Source organism: Protopterus annectens, chromosome 13.part0 (genome assembly GCF_019279795.1).
Source record: "Protopterus annectens isolate FY-2018-M chromosome 13.part0, PAN1.0, whole genome shotgun sequence".
Taxonomy (NCBI): Eukaryota; Metazoa; Chordata; order Ceratodontiformes; family Protopteridae; genus Protopterus; species Protopterus annectens.
Genome location: NC_056747.1, coordinates 154,379,823 through 154,405,623, shown reverse-complemented (window position 1 = coordinate 154,405,623; position 25,801 = coordinate 154,379,823). Strand labels below are relative to the sequence as shown.

At 44.9% G+C, this 25,801-nt stretch overlaps 1 protein-coding gene across 1 annotated transcript in view; it reads left to right on the top strand.

The window, feature by feature from the left end:
* The window catches only part of CPAMD8 (C3 and PZP like alpha-2-macroglobulin domain containing 8), a 7,231,600-nt gene that overhangs the window by 7,075,078 nt on the left and 130,721 nt on the right, over nucleotides 1-25,801 (top strand). The window contains exon 40 of the mRNA XM_044054766.1: nucleotides 13,902-14,036. Within this exon, the coding sequence (XP_043910701.1) occupies nucleotides 13,902-14,011 (110 nt within the window). The 3' untranslated portion in view covers nucleotides 14,012-14,036. The remainder of the gene's footprint in view (nucleotides 1-13,901; nucleotides 14,037-25,801) is intronic.

Genomic DNA, 25,801 nt, shown 5'->3' with positions numbered 1-25,801 from the left:
GTACATTTTAATTTTTTTTCCTCAACAACCCACCCACCATCCTGCTGTCCCTTTCTTGTTTTTTTTTTTTTACATGAGCGAGTTGACGTAACCTTTGATTATTGACGCAAATTTGATAATTGGCTGTTGTGAAAGCCATGAATCATCTTACCCTTATCTAAGGTGTTTCTCTGTTCTGTCATCTTTCTATTGTTATCAGCAAACAAGATCTGAGGTGTTTAGGAGAGAAGTATTATGGGTAGGGTACAGTGTTCGAGAGTTTTTGGTTATCACAAGCTATTGCAATGGCAGAGTCGGATCCAAACCCATGTGTGAGGAAAAAATGAAAATGGACATCAGAGATGGAACATTATGGTGAGTACGTAACAATTTTTTCATGCCACCCTGGTTTCGGTATTCTCTTGATGCTGTACATAAACATAATCCTCATCACTTCATTAATTTCTCAGTGAAAGACTAGAAGACCCCAGTCCCATCTCTTTACCACATTCTACCTAATAAACTCTTTCTGCACTTGCTTTTAGTCCTTTTTAATTTAATTGCATTTTTAAACTGTTTGGTCTAATATTGCTACATACTCAAGTGTGCTAGCTTGCACTGCATGTGAATTGTTTTTACTACTGTTTTTGCTACTTTTCTTTAAAAAAAAAAAAAAAAACTGTGAGTCTGTTTCCTACTTTTCCTGTAACTAGTGTTCCAGATACAGATTTGCTGTTTCCAGGACTGTATGTAAGCTTCTGAGCCCCCCCAAGCCTTTCTGTGTTGGAAGGAAGCCTTCTAGCTTATCAGTGGGAGTGGTAAGCACTAGGTAACCTGTCTACCACATAAGGAGTGGTTCTGGCCCAGAAATTGTAGTTATTGGCCATTTGGGCAATCTCTCCCATCTCTCTCAACTTTCTGATTTGAAAGCCTGTATTTGCACTTGTTTCTGTCCTGTAACTCGTGTAGTACAGATACATCTTCTTAGTTTTAGCACTTAAATTTGCTTATTCATGCTCGGTACTTGTTCAGAACTTGTAAGCACTAAATAAGCTACTAATTCCTATAGTATCCTATATAATTCCTATAGCACTCAATCATTACCTAGAGGAAAACAGTTTTTGTACTTACTTTTCTCACTTGCTTAGAGAAAAACAGCTCTTGTACTCACTTTCCTCACTTATCTAGAGGAAAATAGTTTTTTATTCAGGCATGTCCAAGGGTCAGCCCCCAGTGTTCTCTCCTGTCTATCTGATGAATCTGGGCATCTTGAGGCAATGTAGAAATTGCCTCATGTACACAGACAACCCTCTCCTCCTACCACCCAACACTACAACCTGTGAGAGATGCACTTATCTAGCCAAACTGGAGGTAAAGCTCTCTCCAACCAAGACTGAACTTGACAGTCATGAGGAGAAGGTAAACATTTGCACCACACCACACTCATCACATAGTCTCACTAAATCTACACCACCAAAATCCGCAGGGGCGACAGGTGCAGGCTATCTGTGGCAAATCATTGTGCCCCAACACAACCCAAATGACACATAGCCCACAGACTCAGTGTGCCACTCAACCACAGCCAGTAAGGCAAAACAATGTACCCAACACACTAGTCACAGGTGACTCTATAGTCAGGCACACTGATGTCCCACTCACCAGGCTAAACAAGGAGAAGGCTACTGTCAGCTGTCTGTTGGGTGCCAGGATCCACCACATAACCCACGCACTCAGGTCACATCACAGCAAGTACAAATATGACTCTGTCATTGTCCATGTTGGTGTGAATGACCTGAGAAGTACCTCCCTGGACTACATGAAAAGAGACATGGAAGAGCTCTCCGATCTGCCCAGGCAGGTATGACCCTAGCCCTGAGTAGCATTCTGCCATCGGCCCGAATTATACCGCAGTACAAGGACAAAAGGATAGACTTCCAACAATTGGCTAAGCTTCTGGTGGCATTCTAAGGGAATCTAGTATCTGTCTGCTTGAGATGACATGGTCGACGGACCACAATGCTTTGCCACAGATGGCCTGCACCTGTCGCCCCTAGGATTCCGGATACTGGCTAAAGCTCTTGCTGCCCCTATAGTGCCTTTTTTAGGTAAGGTTTAAATAACAAATTCACCACCGCAACAGGATCAGGCATGCAAAAACTGAGGGTAATGCTACTCAATGCTAGAAGTCTAAATCTCAAAATGCACTCACTCGAGGCACTCTTTTAAATGGAGAACATTGATATCTGTGCAGTGACTGAGACCTGGTTCAAGGCTCCAGAGAGCACCCCTGCACTACCAGGCTGTAACTCATACCACACTTTTCGGACATGTAACCTGGACCGAAACACCAAAGGTGGAGGTATGTCCATATTCATTAAGAATATCCACACCTCCAGGCTAGTTGCTCAGCATAATGCATCCGAGGTTATCCAAGTGCAACTAACTCTCGGCAAAACTGCAATCCAAATTATAGCTTGCTACAGATCCCCCACCATGCCCCAGGATTTCCACTCCTCTTTTCTTAATGTACTGGAAAATATTAGGGTTCAACCAAACACCCTAATAATGGGTGACTTCAACTACCCCACCATTAACTGAGAAAACTACTCGTGTACCAACTCCTTAGCTCAACACTTTCTGAATTTCATAAACTCCAATGCCCTGGATCAACTTATCCGCACCCCCACCAGGGGCAACAATATCCTAGACCTAGTCATTACCAACATGAGTGACTGGTGTTCCACACCTGAAGTCAACTCCTCATTGGTCCAATCCGACCATAAGCTAATCACTCTTGATATCTACATCCCGCCCCCACCCCCCATTAAGGAAACCACTGTAAAAGAATTCTCCAAAGCCAACTTCATGCTTCTTAAGACAGAAGTGGTGAACTTCATGACACCCATGCAGATGGACAATACAGTTACAACTGCTGAATCCTACACAGATGCACTCTATAATCACTTACACGAGTGCATGGATCGTGCTATCCTAAACAGAACCAAGACGCTATCCTCCGAAAAAAGGAAGCCAATCTGGTGGCCCCCTGCCATAAACAAACTGTATAACAGAAGGAAGAAACTGTTGCAAAAGAGAGTAAAATCCCACGAGTGGAAGAGCTCCCTGGTCAGCCTCAGTAAGAAGCTGAGATCCCTTATAAGATCCTCCAAAGCTAGCTACGAAAACAAAATTGCCACTAATTCTAAGGACAACCACAAAGCATTCTTGAGCTATGTCAAGAATCTCGATGGCAACACCCAGGTCTGCTCTGAGTTGCAAGGCAAAGGCACGAAAATTACAGAACCAACTGATATTGCCAACATCCTGGCAGATAGATTCAGTGCTAACTTTGCCCCCCTCACCCCCTAAAGGGCCCATATCTATACAGGAAGAATTCAGAATCCCTGTAATCACAACTACGCAGGTAAAAGCTGCACTCTCTAAAGCCAAAAACATAGCATCCATGGGACTGGACAACATCCCAGGCTGCATTTTACATGAATTTCAGAACGAACTGGCTCCCCACTTAAGCACCATGTTCAATAATAGTCTCGCATCAGGCTTTGTGCCCACTGAATGGCACACAGCAACAGTTATCCCACTCCACAAAGGGGGAGCCACCCCTGATCCTGGGAACTTTCGACCTATTAGCCTGATTAGCCTAGTCTGCAAGGCCATGGAACGTATAATCATGGAACTCATAAACAACGACATTCATAACCTCCAAACTCTGGATCCCACCCAGTTCGGGTTTGTGAAAGGCAGATTATGCCTCCTGAACCTGATCGACTTCTTTGAGGCAGTCACCAAAGCCGTAGATGAGGGTAAGGTGGTTCACACAGCCTATCTTGACCTCGCCAAGGCTTTTGACACCATCCCCCATTCTGGAATTATAGCTAAACTCACTCATCATCTTCTTTCGGCTGATTCCCATTAGGGGTCACCACAGCAGATCACCTGTTTCCATTTCTTCCTGTCCTCTGCATCTTGCTGTGTCACACCAACCATCTGCATGTCCTCTCTCACCACATCCATAAACCTTATCTTAGGCCTTCCTGTTACCTGGTAGCTTCATCCTTAGCAACTTTTTCCCAATATACTCAGCATCCCTCCTCAGCACATGTCCAAACCAACGTAATCGTGCCTCTCTGGCTTTGTCTCCAAACCTTCCAACCTGGGCTGACCCTCTAATATACTTATTCCTAATCCTGTCCACCCTCGTCACACTCAGTGCAAATCTTAACATCTTTAATTCTGCCACATCCAGCTCAAACTCCTGCCTTTTTGTTAATGCCACTGTCTCCAACCCATATAACAAAGCTGGTCTCACTACCCTCTTGTAGACCTTCCCTTTCACTCTTACAAGTACTCGTCTGTCACAAATCACTCCTGACACTCTTCTCCACCCACTACATCCTGCCTGTACTCTCTCCTTCACATCTCTTCCACACTCACCGTTACTCTGAACTATTGACCCCAAGTATTTAAACTCATCCAACTTTGCCACCTCTACTCCTTGCATCCTCATCATTCCTCTATCCTCCCTCTCATTCACACACATATATTCTGTCTTAGTCCTGCTGATCTTCATTCCTCTTCTCTCTAGAGCATATCTCCATCTGTTCCCTACTCTCACTACAGATCACAATGTCATCTGCAAACATCATAGTCCACGGGTCAACTTGTCCATCACCATTGCAAATAAGAAAGGGCTCAGAGCTGATCCTTGATGTAACCCCACCCCCACCTTAAACGCATCTGTCACTCCTACCGCAGACCTCACCGCTGTCACATTACCCTCGTACATATCCTGTACCACTCTTACATACTTTTCTGACACTCCTGACTTCCTCATACAATACCACAACTCCTGTCTAGGCACCCTGTCATATGCTTTCCCTAAGTCTACAAACACACAATGCAACTCCTTCTGACATTCTCTGAGTAGCTAAACTCACTAAACTAGGTATAAATCTGTACATCACAAGATGGGTTGCCAGCTGACTCACTGACAGAACCCACACTGTAAAAGTTGCAGACTCCAAATCTTACCTCAAAGCAGTGACAAGTGGAGTACCACAGGGTTCCGTCCTGTGACCTCTCCTGTTTGGTATCTACTTCTCTGAAGTACAGGCTAACACAGAAGGCCTCTGGCTAACGAAGTTCACAGATGACTGAAAACTAGGAGCCATAGTCAAGTCCCCAAATGATGTGGACATCCTACAGAAGGGTCTCGCTGAGACAGATGCCTGGTGTCAGAGCCATGGCCTCAAGCTCAGTGCCAAAAAGTGCAGTGTCATCCCCTTTGGTAAAAACTCTGTACCCATGAACTACCACATAGGCAGCAATCTACTTAACACCGAATGTGTGATAAGAGACCTTGGGAACCCAGTTGGACAGTAGTCTCTCCTTTGATAATCACATTGCCACTGTAGTTAGGAAGTCCTTCTACGTGGCACACCTCATCATAAAAGGGTTCTCATCCAGGAAAAAAGAGGTCATTGTTCCCCTCTACTCAACACTCATTAGACCCATTATAGAGTACAACGCCCCTTTTGGAATGTACCTCACAAGACATCTGCAGCAGCATGAAAGGCCACAGAAGTACCTCAAGAGGATTACTGGCCTCAAGTAAATGCCCTACACTGACCACCTCAAACAACTCCAGCTTTACTCCATAGCATATCTCCTACTCCGAGGTGATCTCTGCCTAACATATAAAGCTATGTCAAACCCAGAGCTGTTCAACATGCTACACCAAAAGAAATCCCAATCTCTCCGAGCTACATGCTCTAGGGACCTAAACCTCGTCACCACAATAAACAGGACATGCTGGAGGGATGGATTCCTGTCCCAGAGACTTCCCATACTCTGGAACAGGCTACCCATCTATGTCAAGCAAAGTTCTTCATTAGCACTCTTCAAGAAAAATCTTGATGAGTGGATGGAAAATAGGAAATACACCCCGGGGATCACTTCTGTGTCTCTGCTCGACAGTGGCACAGGAAAATAACTTTCTTGGGTGGCATAAGCCAAGGAACCTTGTTGGCTAGGCTTACGTAGGCCCCTGGGCCGATAGCCTAGTACCTACCTATGAACCTATGAGTGGTACTGTTACATGCACTAAACCTGTTTATTAAGGAGACAGCACCTAGAGTTGAGTAGCATAAAGTAGCAAATTTAAAGTGAGAAGAATCTCCAGATCCAGTGGTTAGCAGCAAAGAATCAGAGGACTGCTTAAGGAAGAAATATGCTTTACCCTGTCTTCTGCCAATTAAACTGGAAGAATGGCATTTAAATTAAAGATTTGTTTGGGATAGGTTATTTTTGACTGTAAGTTTACTCTCTCTCTTCCTTAGATTTTCAGTGATATCCTTCCATATCACTGATGCAGTATTCTTTACCAAAGGGATTCCTTGACAAAGGTAGCCCAATATCCAGCCAGTATACCAAAGCCTTATGATTTTATAGACCTTGTACGTCACACGTGTTCCTCACTCAAAGCGTAGGACATAAAGGTGACATATGGATGTAGATACCTCAGAACTTCTTTGCCACCAGTCTGAATACCATCATTGCTCATCGGTCTGAATGCTCCTCCTTTTGTGCTGATTAGCAAGCTGCTTTTCAGATAAGTGTCCCATTGGGGTGTCTTCTTATTTTTTTGTCTTTTTTGATTTTTGTAAGTTTACATGTCATCCAAAAAGGGAAAATGTCAGTGTGGGAGGCAGAGTCTCTGTAAGGATCATCATGAGCAGTGTATCTTCTGCTTGGATGCTTCTCATCACCATACACAATGTTCTGTCTGCCAAGAGTTTGCCCCTAAGATCCCCTATATAGTCATCTGTCCTCCTTGCCCATTTACCTGAAGAACTAATGTCTTAAGTTGTTGGTGCAGGGTGCTGTGTTGGACCATTCCCATCCCAAAGGTCAGCTGCTTGCCAAGAAAAAGACCATGAAACTCAGGTCTAATTCGGCTACTGTCCCACATCCCCTCAGACATCTCTTTCAAGGCTGGTGAAAGCCCAGAGGATTTCCCAGTTGTGTTAGATTTCTCTGCTGTGACCCTATCAGAGGCTGGAATGGTTCTAACTTCTCATATGTCCTTGAAGGCTTTGCAAAAGTCAGCTCTGATATTAAGGGGGAACCTTGGCTGATTATTTCAGAGGGATCAAGGGGAATACCACAGATTCTTGTTCAGGAGGAGATTCCTACTACATTGGTTGAGTGTAGACAAGGGTCTGAACCTCCTATGGTATTTCGGGCAGATACCTCTCAAATAAATAAATTAAATAAAAAAAAAACAAACATGTTTCCCCTGCTGCTAAAAATCCTCAGCATGAATGGTAGGAGTTTACGCAGGAGTTGTTCAATGCAGTTATAGCCTTAATGACCCCCATAAAGAGTTTCTGTGCATGCTAACCCTTGGTGGTATACCCCACATAAGAGGCCCAGAGAGCAGGACTCCTCTGAAGATGGTCTGGATTCTAGGGAAGAGTCTTTGGCATCTTCCTCTCAGATCCCTACTCCCTTGGATTATGGCTCTGAAAGAGTCTATTAACCCAGATTCTCCCTTGAAGAACTCTCCTTTGGGGATACTCTTTCTTTTATGCTGAAATATTGTAAATAGAGCTGTTCTTAGGTGGATCTAGGACTCTTCATCGAACGGACGTTTCACCAAAATGTAAACCACCGAACACACTTTTGCGAAAGTGCATTTATCGAAAATGCACTTTTGCAAAAAAAAAAATTAAAAAATAAAATGTTACTCACGTTTATGCAAGGGGGCAAACAACCTGCACCCCACACACCACCTACTTTTCTCACTCCGAGATCATACTACAGTGGGGAAAAGGGAATATTCCCTTATCTCCACTGTACCGCAATCTAAGCAACAATTTGTTTAGTTGTACAATCTACACCACATGTTAATGTACATCTAAACCTACATACAAACTATTGTTTGCTTGCATACCTTCTGGTGAAAGTGCATTTTCGATAAAATGCGCTTTCGCGAATTTCAGCTCGCCCATTTATGTTTCGATGAAACGTGTGTTTGATGGAGAGTCCTAGATCCTCTTAGGTTTATGATATTCAAAAGAGGTATTATGAGGTCTTACAGAGTCCCTTAAGCCTTTAGCTTTACCTTCAGTTTAAGCTGCCCTTCTGGATAGCTTTTCAGCAGCCTCTGTGGCCTCGGATTCTCAGCCTTCAGCCCCTAAGAAACTTGATAGATTTTACAAGGTACTTGATGAGTGTAAGTTCCTCTACAAATGTCCTTCTGATGTGTCTGTCTCTTCTGACACTCTCTAAATGTCTGCCTTCTATTAAACTACTTCATTCATACAAGTACAGCAGAGCAGTGGAATGGCTAGGCAAAACGGTATATGCTGCTGCCACTTTGGCCTTTCGGAATATTAATTACCAGACCCATATGATGAGGTATGTTTTAACCCTTCTTTCTCCAGCTTTCCAGGCTATCTCAGACCAATGTTGATTCTGAAAGGAAAGCCTTGACCCTCTCTTTACTAAGTCTACTTCTCAGGTAACTTGTCACTCTATTAAATGTAGTTATGATGCAGCTGATGTCTTCTCTAGGGCCGCTGCTTTTAGTTCTGCTTTGAGACACATTATTCTTGTCCTCATCTCCAGCCTTTGCCTGATGATATTAAGGCTAAATTCTCTTGACAATAAGAACCTGTTTGATTCTGCTGCTGCTGAGCTTTTTAAATCTATTTAGGATAAAGATAAGGCCTTGCAGGAATTGAAGCATATTTTTGTGTCTCCTATCCCTTTGTTCCAGAGGGATTATCCATTCAAATCTGCCGTTGTTCACAGACAGCTTCTCTCTCCTACCAAAGGTAAAAAGTTATAGGTAGGTTCCTTCTGCTAAGTGTACTCAGACTCCTACTTCTCAGAAGCCCCCTTTTCAAGACAGGCTAGGTTCTATCTGACTGTTTGCTTCCCATTTTCATGAGTCAGGTTTCCTTATCCCTTCGTCTTTCCCTGTCCCTTCCCAACTGGTTAAGAGTCATTCAAGACTCATGTGTTCTGTCCATCATCCGTCAGTGATACTTTATGGTATGGAAATCCCTTCCTCCTTTTCTGGGCAGCCTTCAACCTCCTCAGAAACAGTTTCCTTTTTTACCAGAACTGCTTCAAGGCCTTTTGGCACAAGACACCATTCAGGCTATGCCTCCTTCCAGGAGGAGAAGGTGTTTTATTCCAGAATGTTAATGTTTATGGTTTCCAGGAAAGGGGGCACCTGGAGACCCATTCTGAATTTTTCACAGCTGCACACCTTTTTGAAGGTCCGTTCCTTTTGGATGTTATCCCTTCAAACCATGTTTCCTCCTCTTCTTCCCAAGGCTTTCTTGGTCTCCTTGGACCTCAAGGATGCTTATCTTTACATCCCAATTCACCCCCTTTTCAGGAAGTTTTTGCATTTCTCTATCTCTTTCTTGCATTTTCATTTCTCTACTTTGCTCTTTGGCCTTTCTGCTGCCCCAAGGGTATTCAAATGCCCTGCTGCTATGATTGCCTTTTGCAGGATGAGAGGGGTACACATTTTTTTTTATTTGGGCCACTTTCTCATTCAGGCTTCCTCCACCGAGGTCTTGCTTCAGTACCTTAAGTAATACTGTTTGTCTCTCACAAAACTTTGGGTTTACAGTCAACTTCAGAAATCAGTCCTGGTTCCTTCTCCTGATCCTGTGTTTCTTGTTTGCATGCACCAGAACATTCCAATGCTGGCTTCCCTGCCTCCTCCAAAAGCACTTTCTCTTATCACCCTTTTTCAATCCCTTTCTCCTCTGGTTTCAGTTACAGCCAAGGAATTTATCAGGGCCACTCAGGAATTTTTCACAGATGCCTCAGACACAAGGTGGGGAGCCACTTTCGGTTCCCTCAAGGTCCATGGTCTCTGCCATCCTCAACAGAGGTCAGACCATATCAACATAAAGGAGATGAGAGCTCTCCGTTTTGCCCTTCAGATCTTTCACTCACTCTTTCTTCCAGGACCTCTCAAAATCTTCACAGACAATAACAGACTAACTCTTTTTTGCACCAGAGTCCCAAGTCCTCTGACTTGGAAAGTGGTTGCACTATCTTTTTCTTGGAAGGGGATATTTCTTACTGCCTTCCCTCCTGTTCCACTGATTGCGAGGGTCCTGCTCAAGATAGAGTAGGACTCCTCCAAAATCTTGTTGGTGACTCCCTTTTGGCCGAGACACCATTGGTTCCCCCTTCTTCTTTACCTAGCCAGGGGCAATTGGCACAAGTTACCTCACAGGTTAGACATCCTCACATAAGTCAAGGGGTCTGTGATCCATCTTCACTTGTCCACTCTTCAATTGACATTGTGGACGGTAGGATTTTCATTCCTTTTAGGCACTTTTTTTTCTGAAGATGTGCTTAGGGTTCTCCAGGAAACCCACTAGGAAATGCTGTGTCAAAATGGAAGGGATTTTGGTGCCTTGCTCATAACCAGGATCCACTTTCTTTGGGAAGTCCTCTGGTTCTCTCTTATTTGTGTGAATTGCTACATGCTGGGTGAGCGTGTTCTTCTGTTAAAGCTCACCTCTCAGCTATTTGTGCTTGTTTGGCATTAACTCCTCCTTTGGCCTCTAGGTTTGAGGTCAAGCAATTTCTTAAAAGCATCCTTCATATCAGGCCTTGCAGGAAGCCTATCCTACCTTCCTTAGACCTTAAGTTTGTTCTTGAAAAATTGGCCCAATCTCCTTTTGAGCCTGCAGCTTCAGCTTCTGTACAATATTGTACATGGAAGACTTCTTCTTTTGGCTTTTACTTCAGCTAAGAGAATATCTGAACTCCAGGGTCTTATGGCTGTTTCTCCTATTTTGGTTTTTCATAAGGACAGGACTCTTCATACTAATCCTTCTTTTGTGCCCAAGGTGGTTAACAAATTGTCTCTTAATCATTCTATTAATTTGCTCTCCTTTTTTCCTTCTCCACAGCCTACTAGTGAGAAAGGTTCTTCATACCGTGAATTTGCACAGACAGCTCCGAAATTATTTAGATAAGACCGAGGGCATTCATATGTCTGAGCTACTTTTTACTTCCTTTCATCCCAGATCTCTAGGTTTGTCTGTTTCTAAGCAAGCCATTTCCTCATGGATCTCTGAGGCCATTTCTTTTTGTTACTCTTTTCATGGAAAACATCTTTCTTCCCCTGTAAAGGCTCATTCCATCAGGGCTGTGGCTTCCTCTGGTGCTGTTTTCAAAGGATTGGATACCAATTCCATCTCAGAGGCTGTTACTTGGACCTCTGTTCATACCTTCACTAAGCATTACAAATTGGATGTTGTTTTCAGAGCAAGAGCTGGCTTATCCTAAATGGGCTTCTTGGGGGGGCTGTAGTGGGCCTTCCTTCTCCCACATTTCCTCTTGAACTTTTGTACTCTCCCTTTGGTAAAGACTACTGCAACAGTGATATGGAACTCCATAGCTGTGAAAAATCTTACAATAACAGTGGATGTCCTTCTCTTCATTATTGCAGTATTCGCTCCCTTCCGCCTCTCCCTTCTACTCTGTATCTTTCTTTTGATTTTTTTTTTCTCCTTCTTGCTACACACATTCCCCCTTATTCCTTGGACAGTGGTTCTTTTTGGGTTCTGCGATATGTACATCCGTACGTCACCTATATGCCTTTTGCCTTGAGTGGGAAGCATGTATGTGACATATGATGTCTGTAAAATTGTAAGGCGTTGGCGTACTGGCTGGACATTGGACTACCCTTGGCAGGAAATCTCTTTGGTAAAGATTAATGCAGCAGTGACTAGAAGGACATCTACTGTTATGGTAAGATTTTTCACAACTGTATTTTCACTTCACTCACAGGATTTAGAAAGAAATTAAGTAAAACTTTTCTCATCAGAATTGTTTCTGAATTGTGTATTTCCTGCTACATATTTATTTTATTTATTTATTTATTTACATTTGTTGACCAGGAGTGTCCGACTGGATGTAGAGCCATTTTCAGCGGAGGCCCGGAGAGAAAAGCTTCACAGTTAAAATATACAGACAGTAGTTACATTGGATTTACATAGCAATTAACAATTTGATTAACATGGCAATTAATAACAAACATAGTTACAGATGAAGAACATAGTACATCTGTAAACAGCTAGAATCTTTATCTGCGAAGTACATAACAGACATTAACAATTGTTACAATAAGAAATTCCTGCTGTATAATAAGTAGTAGGCTTATGAGCATCTGAGCTTGCTATAATGAAGGTAGTTAGTGGGGTGGAAAGAAAGGTAGTGGTTGGATGGGGTGGGTGATATTAGAGTGGGATTTGCAAGGGCAAAACCAGCATGTTTTTAGGTGCACTTTTAGTAAAGTTTTGAAGTGGGTGTATGATGGTACGAAGGTAATTGTGGGTGGCAGGGAGTTCCATAATTTGGCTATGGCGCAAGAGAATAGTGCTTCAGCAGCAGAGTTATTGGCTTTAGTGATCTACAAGTGATTTTTGTTGCTGGATCTTAGTGGTCTGATGGTGCGATAGGGTTGGATTAGATTCTGGAGGGATGGGATATTTAGTAGATGGTTTACTAGTTTGTGGGCAAGTGAGAGTTGATACCACTGAAGGAGGTGAGGGAGTTCAAACATATGTTTGGAATCCTCCGTATGCAATATTTCCCATTCTCTGAGTTTTGCTTAATGGCAAATTAGTGTTAAGGACTGTGGTGTTAGATAATTTGTTAACTTTTACTAACCGTTTTCTGTCGCAATAGAGATCTTGTTTTTAATATTTGAATGATATGTTACTGATTATCATCCTGATTATTGCCATTTGTAGTAGATGTTTCATGATGTAATCCTCAGTTGTTTGAACAATAAACTTAAAATGCATAATGATCTGTATCTTAACAGTCTGTGTTTCCTTCCTTTGTCTGCATTCTTCCATTTTGTATAGTTAACGCTCAAGTCTTTTCTAAACTGTGAGCTCCTCTAGTCTGAGGCATGGCTGAAATTGGTCCATATTTAGATTAGTCAATTTACCTAATTAGTTGTTGTTGTTGTGTTTTTCGGCTTTTCCCGGTTAGGGGTCGCCACAGCGGAACTCCGGTCTGCTAATGATTGGCAGTTGATTTTTACGTGCCGAGTTGCCAGCCCTGATGCACAACCTTCAACAAAGGTACGCCCATTCATGCATGTCTCCACGCAGAAGACACTCTATTTGAGAGTCAAACTGGTCAGCGTCTTACTGTGAGGTGACAACACTACCGCAGCACCACCACCTAATTAGTAAATAGTTAAAATAGACTGATTGCATGAATGGATAGTTGAGATCTCTTACTCATTGAAATACAAAAAGGTTTTTAATTTTAAAAGTTGTTTATAACCAAAAATTGGATTCAGATGAATATTAATATTGCATGCAATCTGCTTGTTGGGATAGGCACAAAAATCACTTATTCTCTATTCTTGTAGCACTGTTGGTTGGAATAAAGACGAATCTGCTTTACAAGTCAAAAAAAGGTATTGAGGCCTCACGTTCTGCATTTAGAAAAAAATAAGCTTACTAAGCATATTATTGAGAAAACAATAACATAGCATTTAGCTATTGGTGCAAAACTAACATATCTCAGGAAACAGTAAGCATCCAAGTATTCAGCAGAAAATCCGTAGATATTTAGACTATCAGCATTGTGAGTTCTGGATTTAAGAAATCAAAGAGACTTGGCTTAAGTATTTAACAACTATTATACATTTGCTGTGGCCCCTTGAAAATTCATGCAGTTTCCACATTTTATTTCCTAAGAATAGCACAAAGCAGAATATAAACCATTACTAAAAAGTGGCACTTGCAAACAATTCTGTGTTAATGAAACTCATTCTAAAAAGCATTACAAAATGCTACTGAATGCTAATTGCAGTTTTTCTGTTGTTACAGTGGAAGAACCAACGTTGCAGTCTGGTATTTCGTACTATTCGTATGACTATGAAGTAGAGTCCTATGCCACAGAAACAGATGCATTTGAAGGCACTGAAGAGCAGGAATGATGCCTAAACAAAACACAACAGAATGGTAATGTAATGTTACCAAATTACAGTGCTCGCATGTGTATATTACTTGTAGCACCATGTATTAGTCAAGTATAGACACATTTACATTTCATATAAATGTAATCTGAAGTAGTTAACTTCATTTGTGCATCAACCTGTGTGTCTTTGGATCCATATCGGATCCAAGACGGCAGTTTCCAACAGCATAGATCCGAGCTCCAAGCTCCTCCCCTACCCATAATCCCCTGCCAACCCTACCTGACCTCAGATCTAGTTTGCTGCGGTTTCATCCAGCAGCTCGATCACGGAGTTCCAGGCTTAGCGTCTTTTTGTGAGAAAATTTTACCCTTTTCTCTCTCCTTTTTTTGGTAAATTTAGTGTGCGTGTGTTGTGTACAGGTCCCTCATTAGTTTCCTTTTACCTGTCTGTTAATCGTCTTCATAGTTTTCCTTCCCCACCCTCGTTAGTGGATTAGGGAGTGTGCTGTGTGTTGGGGCCTAGCGTGTGTGTTTTCTTTCGGTGTGTCGGAGGCCCCAAAAGCTGTTTTTTCCAAGTGTACCGAGTGTGGCCATAAGCTATCCCCGGTGGATGGCCACACTCGGTGCGTGTTGTGCCTTGGGGTTGGACACCTGTCATCAGGTTGCTCCATATGTGCGGCGTTCAACCCCAGGGCACTTAAGGACCGGAGGACTAAGCTGGTTCTGGCGGGACTGCTGCCCCCAGACTCTGCTTCGGCTTCCGGTCCCACAGTGGCTCCTGCCATGGCTGCAGCTACTGCCACTCCTGCCTCCCTTCCACTGGCCGGGACTCAACCTCCCGCTTCGGGCCAGGAGGATAGGAAGTCCAGGAAAGAGAAGCGGAAGGAGAAGCACCACAAGCGGCAGGCCGAGGCCTCTTCATCGGCCCCGCCGGCTAAGCGGTCGTCTCCCTCCAGGACTTCCGAGCCTTCCACCCCTCAGCTCTGGTCTCCTTCTTTTTCACCGGGACTGGAGGAGGAGGAGGCCCGGCCCCCGTTGAGGTCATCGAGGCGGCACTCCCGTCCTGCCTTGGTGGCCTCATCCAGATCCACCCGAAGCCTGACGGACGCAGACTTTAACCGGATGATGAGAAGATTCCTCCAGGCCCAGCTGCAGATGGGAGTGCTCCCTTTTTTGCCCCAATTGCTGCTTCTCCGACCCGCTTCCCGGGTTCGGAGTTTTCGGTGCCGGGTAGTGTCGGCACCGGGGGGGGTGTCTGCGCCGACCGTATCAGGTACTTCGGCGCCGACAATGCCCTCGAGTCTGTCAGGCCCCTTTTCTTCGGATCCGAACTCTTGGAGCCGAGAGCTGAGCTTCAGATCTGAGGGTCTCAGTGTGCCTTTGGCTCTGCCCAGGTCAGAGCATACTGGACCTTTGGATCCGACCGCGTCGGCTCCGGCCCCGATCTGCCCTTCGGATCCGAGGGAGTGTCTACTCTCGGATCCGAGAGAGAGGCTCTCCTTCGGCATTCGACGTAGGGGAGAGGGTTCTGTCGAGGGATTCCAGACCCCCGGCCTTGGCTACGGCTCCACCCTGCACCCCATCTCAGATGTGTCTGACTTCCATCAGCCATTCCCAGGGAAAGCCTGCTCCGACGTCCCAGGTCATTCCGTTGGAACATGACGTTGCTGGTGAGGTCTCCTCGGACAGCCCCCCCCGAGGAGATTCCTCACAAGCGCAAGTGCAAGAGGAGGCACTTGGACTCCCCTGAGTCCTTGACTGAGGACACAGATTTGGAGGAAGGGGAAGGTTCCCAAAGATCACCCCCCCGAGAATATCTCATTTGGAGACATCATGGAGATGCTCAGGATTGGGGGGGGGGTCTGCCCCAAAGCCTACCTCGGACGAATCTGTGTTCCTGGAGGCGTTTAAAGCAGGCCTGTCTACCTCTTGGGTGTCCCCTGCAGCTGACCTCCTGGTAGATCTGATCACTACCAAGGCGTGGAAGGAGCCAGACACTGTGGAGCCAGTCCCAAAAACACCTGACAAAATACTTAGTCCACCCTTCAACAGATCTCACTGGAGTAAGGGAACCCCTGTAGATACCATGTTGGTGGCGGCGGCCACTAAAAGGGAATTAGCCCAGGAGAGTCCCTTGGTCCATCCTCCAGACAAGGAGTCTCGGTCGATGGATCGATTAGGGAAGCGGGTTTTTAGTTCAGCTACCTTCTCAGTGAGGTCACTGAACTACATGGCACATGTCATACGACTGCAGCGAGACCTTATCAAAGAGTACGCTGCATCGCCACTGGAGTCCATGTCGGCGGAGGACAAACAGTTGTACTCTTCCCAAATGGCCACTCTTAGGTCTGTCTCGAACACCTCTATGCGGCTACTGTCCCACACCACGGAAGGGGCCGCTAGAGCTAGCGGAGCAGGCGTCGTTATGAGGCGACAGGCCTGGCTCCACCACTGTGATTTCGCGGAACCCTTTAAGGCGTCTTTCGCTAATGCCCCTTTCGATGGTTCTGCCCTTTTTGGCAAAACCATATGCGATACCTTGGTCCAGAGTGAGAAGGATGGGAAGACGTTGCCTGCCATCGGAGTCCGCTTCTCTGCTCCCCAGAGGTCCTTTTCCAAGAACCAAAAAGGACAGAAGAAGATGTGGTTCTGGAAGTCGCAACAGCCCCATTTTGCTCTGGACCCCCAGTCCTTCCGCAGCAGAGGAATGCAGGGTGGACGCTGCCCTAGAGGCAGAGGGGGGTCTGAGGAACTTTGGGTCCAGAGAACCGTTCTCTGACCGGCCCACACAACAGCCCTGAAGGGTTACCCGACTGCTCCACTCTGGAGGCAGTCAGAGGGTGCTTCCCGAGGCACCTAGCAGCTTGGGAGTCCATCACGACCGACCGCTGGGTGCTTTGCATCATATCCAGAGGTTGCCAGATCCCTTTCTCCCATTTCCCTCGCAATCCCAGACACCTCCTCGACGTCCCACCCGAGCAGAGGGAGACCACAGCTGCGGAAATCCACCAGCTGCTAGAAAAAAGAGCCATCCAGCACATCCCCCCAGACCAGTACGGATCAGGCTTTTACTCCAGGTTCTTCTTGGTGCCAGAAAAGATGGGGGACTTCAGACCGATCCTCGACCTCTCCCTCTTGAACCTGTCAGTAACCAAGGAAAAGTTCCGGATGGTCACTCTTCAATCCATTCTCCCCCTCCTGCGGGAGAACGAATGGATGTGCTCTATAGACCTCAAGGATGCGTACTACCACATTCTGATGGACAGATGATCCAGGAAGTTTCTCTGCTTCCAGCTAGGAGCCAGCCATTACCAATTCAGGGCCCTTCCCTTTGGTCTCACCACAGCCCCCAGGGTGTTCACCAAAGTTCTGTTGGTGATAACGGCCCACCTGCGACTGCAGGGCATTTAGGTTTTCCCATACCTAGACAACTGGCTCCTGACCGCCCCCACAAGGCATCTACTCTGCGCAGAAAGAAACTCCTTTCTTCACCTAGCGGCCCGGCTGGGGATCACTATCAGCATAGAGAAATCTTCCCTTTCTCCAACTCAAACCATAGATTTCATCGGAACAAGGTTGGAAACAAACAGGCGTCTAGCCCACTTAACTCCAGACAGAGTGCAGACCTTAAGACTCCATGTGCGGGCCATCCTCCTACCCCAGGCACCCCCGGCAGAATTGGTCCTGAGGGCTTTGGGTTCGATGGCGGCCACCATCAACCTATTGCTGATGGCATGTCTGAACATGAGAGAGTCCTGCAATGGACTCTCCAAGTTCAATGGTCTTTTCTGCAATTCCCTCTGTACCACCCTATTCCCCTCAGCAGGGTTTGCAAGGAAGCCCTCTTATGGTGGCTCCAATCCCCGGACCTCCAGAAGGGGTGCCCTTTTTCTATGTCCCCGCCACTAACCACAGTGACCACAGATGCCTCTCGCCTCGGGTGGGGGGGGCATTGTGTGGGCAGGACAGTCCAAGGCACGTAGAACAGCACGGAGACCTCTCTGCATATAAATGTCCTAGAGATGAGGGCGGTGCTTTTGGCATTGCAAGCACTACAGAGCCTTCTTCCCGTAGGAATGATTACAATCCAGACAGACAACATGGCAGTAGTCTGGTACATCAACAAACAGGGAGGAATAAAGTCTTATCCCCTTTGTCGAGAGGCCATGAGAGTGTGGGAATGGGCGATTTCCACCAACCACTTTCTCATAGCGACACACATTCCAGGACGGCCCAACATTTTAGCAGACAAGTTGAGTCGCACCATCCTCTCGCCGTACGAGTGGTCTCTGAACCCAAAAGTAGTGAAGCAGATATTCTCCACTTGAGTCAACCTTGTTGCGATCTTTTCACCTCTCCTTTAAATGCGAAATGCAACAACTACTTCGCTCTAATTCCCCCACTCGGGGAATCCCTACGAGACGCTCTGGTGCATGCTTGGCCCCCCGGTCTCCTTTATGCTTATCCTCCTCTTCCGCTGATGTTGAAGTTTCTTCAGAAAGCCAGTCAGTTGCAGAACACGATAATCCTCATTGACCCATTCTGGCCTCGCCAGGCTTGGTTCCTGTATCTTTGGTCTCACCTAGTGAATCCTCCCTGGACTCTGGATCCCATTCCGGATCTCATAACCCATCCATTGGATCTTCTGACCCCGAATCTGGACAGCCTCAAGCTCACTGCTTGGTTGATCCCATTCCAATGTTAGCTAGGACTCCCGGTATCTCTTCCCAGGTCAAAGCTATTCTGGTGGCGGCGCATAAGCCATCCACCAGAAAGGTCTGTGATAGCAAATGGAAATGTTTTTTTTTTTTATTTGGGCAGAGCACAGAGCTCTAGATCCTTTCACAGCTCCATTGCCTGTGGTGTTAGATTTCCTATCAGGACTCGTCGATCAGGGCGCCAGCTCCTCTACAGTCAAGGTTCAGTTGGCGGCTCTCTCTCACTATCACGTAGGAAGCGACCTTGGACTGTTGATCTCCTCCAAGTTATGCAAGGCCTTTCTGAAGGGTACCTTCTTACTCAGACCCCCGGTGAAGGAAGCAGTCCCTCCTTGGGACTTAACTTTGGTATTGCAGGCACTTACAGCCCCTCCCTTTGAACCTGCAGCTTCAGTAGATCTAAAATTTTTATCTTGGAAAACTGCCTTTCTTGTAGCTATCACCTCAGCTCGAAGGGTTTCTGAAATTCAAGCCCTTTGTGCAAAACCACCTTATTTGTCCTTCCACAAGGACAGAGTCTACCTCAGGACCAATCCCTCCTTTCTTCCAAAAATTGCATCCGAATCGAATATTAATCAGTCCATTAACCTACCAGTTTTTTTTCCCAAATACCAAAACAAAGGGGAACATAAGTTACATCTGTTGGATCTGCACAGACAACTGCGCTTTTATTTACACATAACAGCTGGTCATAGGCAGTCAGATCAGCTGTTCATTTCCTTTGCCAAATTTAACTTAGGAAAGGCTGTTTCCAAGGTCACACTGTCCAGATGGATTTCTCAGTGTATTCTGTTGGAATATGAAAGTACTGGTCGGCCCGCACCTCTAGGAGTTCATGCCCACTCTACCCGTTCTGTCTCTACCTCGGCGGCCTTTCATTCTAGACTCTCGTTGGATGATATCTGCTCAGCAGCAACATGGGCTTCATCTCATACCTTCATTAATCACTACAAGCTGGATATTGTCTCCAGAGGGAGAGCATCCTTTGGCTCTGCAGTGCTCCAGAACATCCTTCCTTGAGGACCGCCCAAGATTTAGGTAGCTGGGGACTCTGTCCCATAGGTTGATGCACAAATGAAGTTAACTGCTTCAGATTAAGAAGTTATGTACTCACCATAACGTTCCATCTGAGTAGGTAAACTTCATTTGTCAGCAACCGACCCCCCCCCTCCATCCCCCTGACCTTCGGCTGTTCGAGATGTTACCTTCCTTATGGCAAGAGTATGTAGCTAGTTTTGCGGGTGATTTTTGTATGCTTATCTAGCTGTGGGCAAACCCGATCTGAGGTCAGGTAGGATTGGCAGGGGATTATGGGTAGGGGGAGGAGCTTGGAGCTCGGATCTATGCTGTTGGAAACTGCCGGCTCGGATCAGATATGGATCCGAAGACCCATAGGTTGCTGACAAATGAAGTTTACCTACTCAGATGGAACGTTATGGTGAGTACATAACTTCTTCTTATAACAATACCGCGTAATGGTATTTTAATAACAGACTCATTTTTTGTGTTGGACAGTCATCTGACACAGAAACTGGCCAATTGTCATTTGGGTTAGCAGTGTTTTTCCTTTTCCAGTTTTCGAGTTAGAAACTTGCAGGCTTACAAGCTGAATGTGAAAATGCATTTTGTCTGCATCTGGTAGTTGGCTGATTTAACTCTGTTTGTGTGTCACTCATTCAAGATATAACTATCTGAGCTAAACATTTCCTCATTTTATGAGAAATAACACAGTTAAAGCATATTTAATTTTTCTGCTGTTTCAGATTTGCCAAACTAGCACAAGAAAATGCAATGCCTTTGTAATGCAGGGCTGCATATGTTTTCTAAGTGTGCAACTGTTTCAAATGAGTAATCATTTTCTGAGCAGCCATCACTGCTTTGAAATAAACTTAAATTAGCCTATCTGAATTAAAGTATTCAGTTCTTTAATTTTTTTTCATATCTACATATTTAATCAAAGCATTTACTGACATCTATAAATTTATATATAAATATGTCTGTAGCGCAAGAGATGGCTTTGTGTAAAAATTGTCGAAACTGCTTTTGTTGACTCTTTGATATGGTGAGTGTGTTTGGTCAAAAGACTGCTTTGTTAAATGCCACTGGTTAGAACACTAACAACTTTTGGTAAGTTATGTGGTGCTTCTTTGCATTTAGGTAAGTGAGGTTTTTGTTTACTAATGCCAAAACTTTTGGATATAGTGAAATTTTTGAAATTAGAGGTAGGTGTGTGTATGTGTGTGTGTGCTCTTGCGCTTGTGTATCTTTATTTTGGGCTAGGTTTGGAAAGGCTAGATTATAGGGTAGGTTTAGAGCTGAGCAAGTGTGATGGTGATTATGGTACGTGAGGGGAAGGTGAATGTGTTTGTATGTGAGTGTTTGCAGGATAAGGTTAGAGTAAGGGTTAGGTGATTATGAGATATATTTAGTGTTGTACATGGGAAACAGTGTTAGTTATGCATATCCGAGTAATTGTTTAGTGGTACTTTTAGGGAAGAGTTATTTTATAAGTTAAAGGACTACTACAGGCAAATGATGTAAAAAACATGCATTTGCTTTTATCTTGCATGAATTACTGCACCTCCCAAAGCTGCCTACAGCAAAATAAGTACTCATTCCTCATTTTATTTGATCCTTGTCTGCCGTCATGGGGGCAGACCTACTGATTCCTTTGCAAAGCTAAATCTATCCCACAATGCAATTTCACAGATTGTGAGAAAATGTACCTCTACCATTTGTTCTCAGACTACAGTTTAGCTTGGGTTAAACTATTCCCAGCGCCATAAAGTCTGCTCTTCAAATTTCACCTTAGAACTAGCCATTTATTTTTAGTTTTAGCACTCAAATCTGTTTCTTTGAGTTCAGCACTTGCCCAGAACTCATAAGCACTAAATAAACTGCAAATTACTACAGCACTCAACTTTCCTCACTTCTCTAGAGGAAAAGAGCTTTTAGTACTTAATAAATAAGCACCTATCCAGGCATGTCTAAAGGTCAGCTCCCGGTGTTTTCTCCTGTCTAGCTGATGAATCTGGGCATCTTGGGGCAGTGCAGCAATTGCCTCATGTACACAGACAACCCTCTCCTCCTACCACCCAACACTACAACCTGTGAGAGATGCACTTGTATAGCCAAACTGGAAGCAAATCTCTCTTTACCCAAGACTGGACTAGATAGTCAAGAGTAGAAGGTAAACACTTGCACCACACCACACTCATCACATAGTCCCTCAAAACACACACATAGCAACAAACACACACACCTACATTTGGGAAGGCTCTCAATAAAAATCTGCTCAAGCAACAGAGACCTCCAAAGCAGAAACGCAAGCAACCTTCACCCCCCCCCAACACAACCCAAATGACACATAGCCCACAAAATCAGTGTGCCACTCAACCACAGCTCATAAGGCATAACAACGTGTCCAACATTCTAGTCATAGGTGACTCTATAGTCAGGCACACTGATGTTCCACTCACCAGGCTAAACAAGGAGAAAGTTACTGACAGCTGCCTGTTGGGTGCCAGGATCCGCCACATAATGCATGCACTCATGTCACTCCACAACAAGTACAAATATGACTCTGTCATTGCCCATGTTGGTGTGAATGACCTGAGACGTACCTCCCTGGACTATATGAAAAGAGACATGGAGGAGCTCTCCAACCTTGTAGCCCAGACAGGTATGACCTTAGCCCTGAGTAGCATCCTGCCATCACCCAGAATGATACCACAGTACAAGATCAAAAATTATTGACTTCAACAATTGACTAAGCTTCTGGTGTCATTTTAAGGAGATCCAGTATCTGTCTGCCTGGGATGACATGATCGATAGACCACGATGCTTTTCCAGGGATGGCCTGCACCTTTCTCCCATAGGATTCCAGATACTGGCTAAGGCTCTTGCTACCCCTGTAGTTCCTTTTTTAGGCACGGTTCAAATGACAAATTCACCACCATAACAAGTACAAGCAAGCAAAATCTGAGGGTAATGCTACTCAGTGCTAGAAGTCTAAATCTCAAAATGCATTCACTCGAGGCACTCCTTAAAATGGAGAACATCAACATCTGTGCAGTGACAGAGACTTGGTTCAAAGCTTCGGTGAGCACCCCTGCACTACCAGGCTGTAATTCATATCACACCTTTTGGCCACTTAACCTGGACCGAAACACTAAAGGTGGAGGCGTGTCCATATTCATTAAGGATATGCACACCTCCAGGCTAGTTGCTTAGCATAATGCATCCGAGATTATCCAAGTGCAACTAACTCTGGGCAAGACCGCAATCCAAATTGTAACTTGCTACAGATTTCCCTCCATGCCCCAGGATTCCCATTCCTCATTTCTTTGATACACTGGAAAATATTAGGGTACAACCCAACACCCTAATAATGGGTGATTTCAAGTACCCCACCATTAACTGGGAAAACTCCTCATGTACCAACTCTTTTGCTCAATGTTTTCTGGCATTTATAAATTCCAACGCCTTGGATCAATTTATCCACACCCCCACCAGGGGAAGCAATATCCTAGACCTGGTCATTACCAACATGGGCGACCGGTGTTCCACACCAGAGGTCAATTTCTCGTTGGTCATTTCCGACCACAAGCTAATCAGCCTAGACATCCATATCCCACCCCCACCCCCATTAGGGAAACCACCGTAAAATATTTCTCCAAAGCCAACTTCACACTTCTTAAGACAGAAGTGGCAAACTTCACGACACCCATGCAGATGAACAGTAGAGGTACTGCTGAATCCTACACAAATGCACTTTATAAGCACTTACACGAGTGCATGGATCATGCTATCCATAACAGAACCAAGATGCTATCCTCCAAAAAAAAGGAAGCCAATCTGTGGTCCCCTGCCATAAATAAACACTAAAACAGAGGAAAGAAACTGTTGCAAAACAGAGTAAAATCCCATGACTGGAGGAACTTCCTGGTCAGGCTCAGTAAGAAGCTGAGATGCCTCAAAATCCTCCAAAGCTAGTTACAAAAGCAAAATTGCCACTGATTCTAAAGACAACCACAAAGCATTCTATAGCTATGTCAAGAATCGCAATGGCAACACTCAGATCTGCTCTGAGTTACAGCACAGTGGCACTAAATATACAGAACCAACTGATATGATAGGTTCAGTGCTAACTTTACCCCCCTCTCACCCCCTAAAGGATCCATCTCTATATCAGAAAAATGCAACATTTCTGTAATCACGGCTTCACAGGTAAAACCACACTCTCCAAAGCCAAGAACACAGCATCCGTGGGACCTGACAACATCCCAGGCTGCATTCTACATGAACTACAGAATGAACTGTCACCCCACCTAAGCAGCATGTTCAGTCATAGCCTCACCTCAGGCTTTGTGCCCACTTAATGGTGCACAGTGACGGTTATCCCACTCCACAAAGGGGGAGCCATCATGGACCCCGGGAACAACCACCCCATTACCCTAACAAGCCTGGTCTGCAAGGCCATGGAACGTATCATCATGGAACTTGTAAACAAAGACATTGGTAATCTCCAAACTCTGGACTCCACCCAGTTCAGGTTTGTAAAAGGCAGATCATGTCTCCTAAACTTGATAGATGTCTTTGAAGCAGTCACCAAAGCCATAGATGAGGCTAGTGGTTCACACAGCCTATCTAGATCTCGCCAAGGCTTTTGACACCATCCCCTACTCTGGAATTATAGATAAACTCTCTAAACTAGGTATAAATCCCTATATCATAAGATGGGTTGCCAACTGACTCCCTGACAGAGCCCACACTGTGAAAGTAGCAGACCCCAAATCCAACTTCAGACCAGTGACAAGTGGAGCACCACAGGGTTCAGTCCTGGGTCCTCTCCTGTTTGGTATCTACTATTCTGAAGTACAAGTTAACACAGAAGGTCTTTGGCTAATGAAGTTCGCAGATGACTGCAAACTAGGAGCCATAACTGAAACTGTTAACGATGTGGACATCCTACAAAAAGGCCTCACTGAGACAGATGTCTGGTGTCAAAGCCATGTCCTCAAGCTCAATGCCCAAAACTGCATTGTCATCCCCTTTGGTAAAAACTCTGTACCCATAAGCTACCACATATGTGGTAGTCTACTTAACACCAAAAGCGTGATAAGAGACCTTAGGACACAGGTGGACAGTAGTCTCTCCTTTGATAATCACATTGCCACAGTAATCAGGAAATCCTTCTATGTGGCACACCTCATCACAAAAGGTTTCTCATCCAGGAAAATAGAGGTCATTGTTCACCTCTACTCATCACTCAGTAGACCCATTATAGAATACAGCACCCTTTTTGGTATGTACCTCACAAGACATCTACAACAACTGAAACAGCCACAAAAATACCTCACAAAGAGTATTACCAGCCTCAAACAGATGCCCTACGCAGACCGTCTCAAAAAACTCCTGCTTTACTCCGTCGCATATCGAATACTCAGAGGCAATCTCTGTCTAACATACAAAGCTATGTCAAACCCAGAGCTGTTGGACATGCTCCACTTAAAGAAATCCCAATCCCTCTGAGCTACACACCCTAGGGACCTAAACCTTGTCACCACAATAAACAGAACATGCTGGAGGGATAGATTCCTGTCCCAGAGCCTTCCCATACTCTGGAAAAACTACCTATCTATATCAAACAAAGCTCCTCATTAGCACTCTTCAAGAAAAATCTTGATGATTGGATGGGAAATAGGAAATTCACCCCAGGGATCACCTCTGTGGCTCTGCTCGACAAGGGCAAAGGAAAATAATTTTCTGGGTGGCGAAAGCCAGGGTACCTTTTTGGCTAGAGTTGTATAGGCCCTAGGGCTGATAGCCTACTATCTACCTATGAACTTCCATTCACTTAGAATGGGACATCCAGAAAAATTGCCAAGTTTGAGAGTCTGCAGATTGTGTGTCATTGACTGGTCTGCCTTGAGTTTTACAAATGTTTCTACGGATGTACTACACATTCTCTGAAAGGAGCTTGCAAAACTGTCAACAAATTGCTGAGATAAAAAATATTTTTTTGCAAAGAGCAAGCAGTTTTGCAAGTTTCAGTTCCTGGCCAAGTTACTCCTTCCATCTATTGTCCT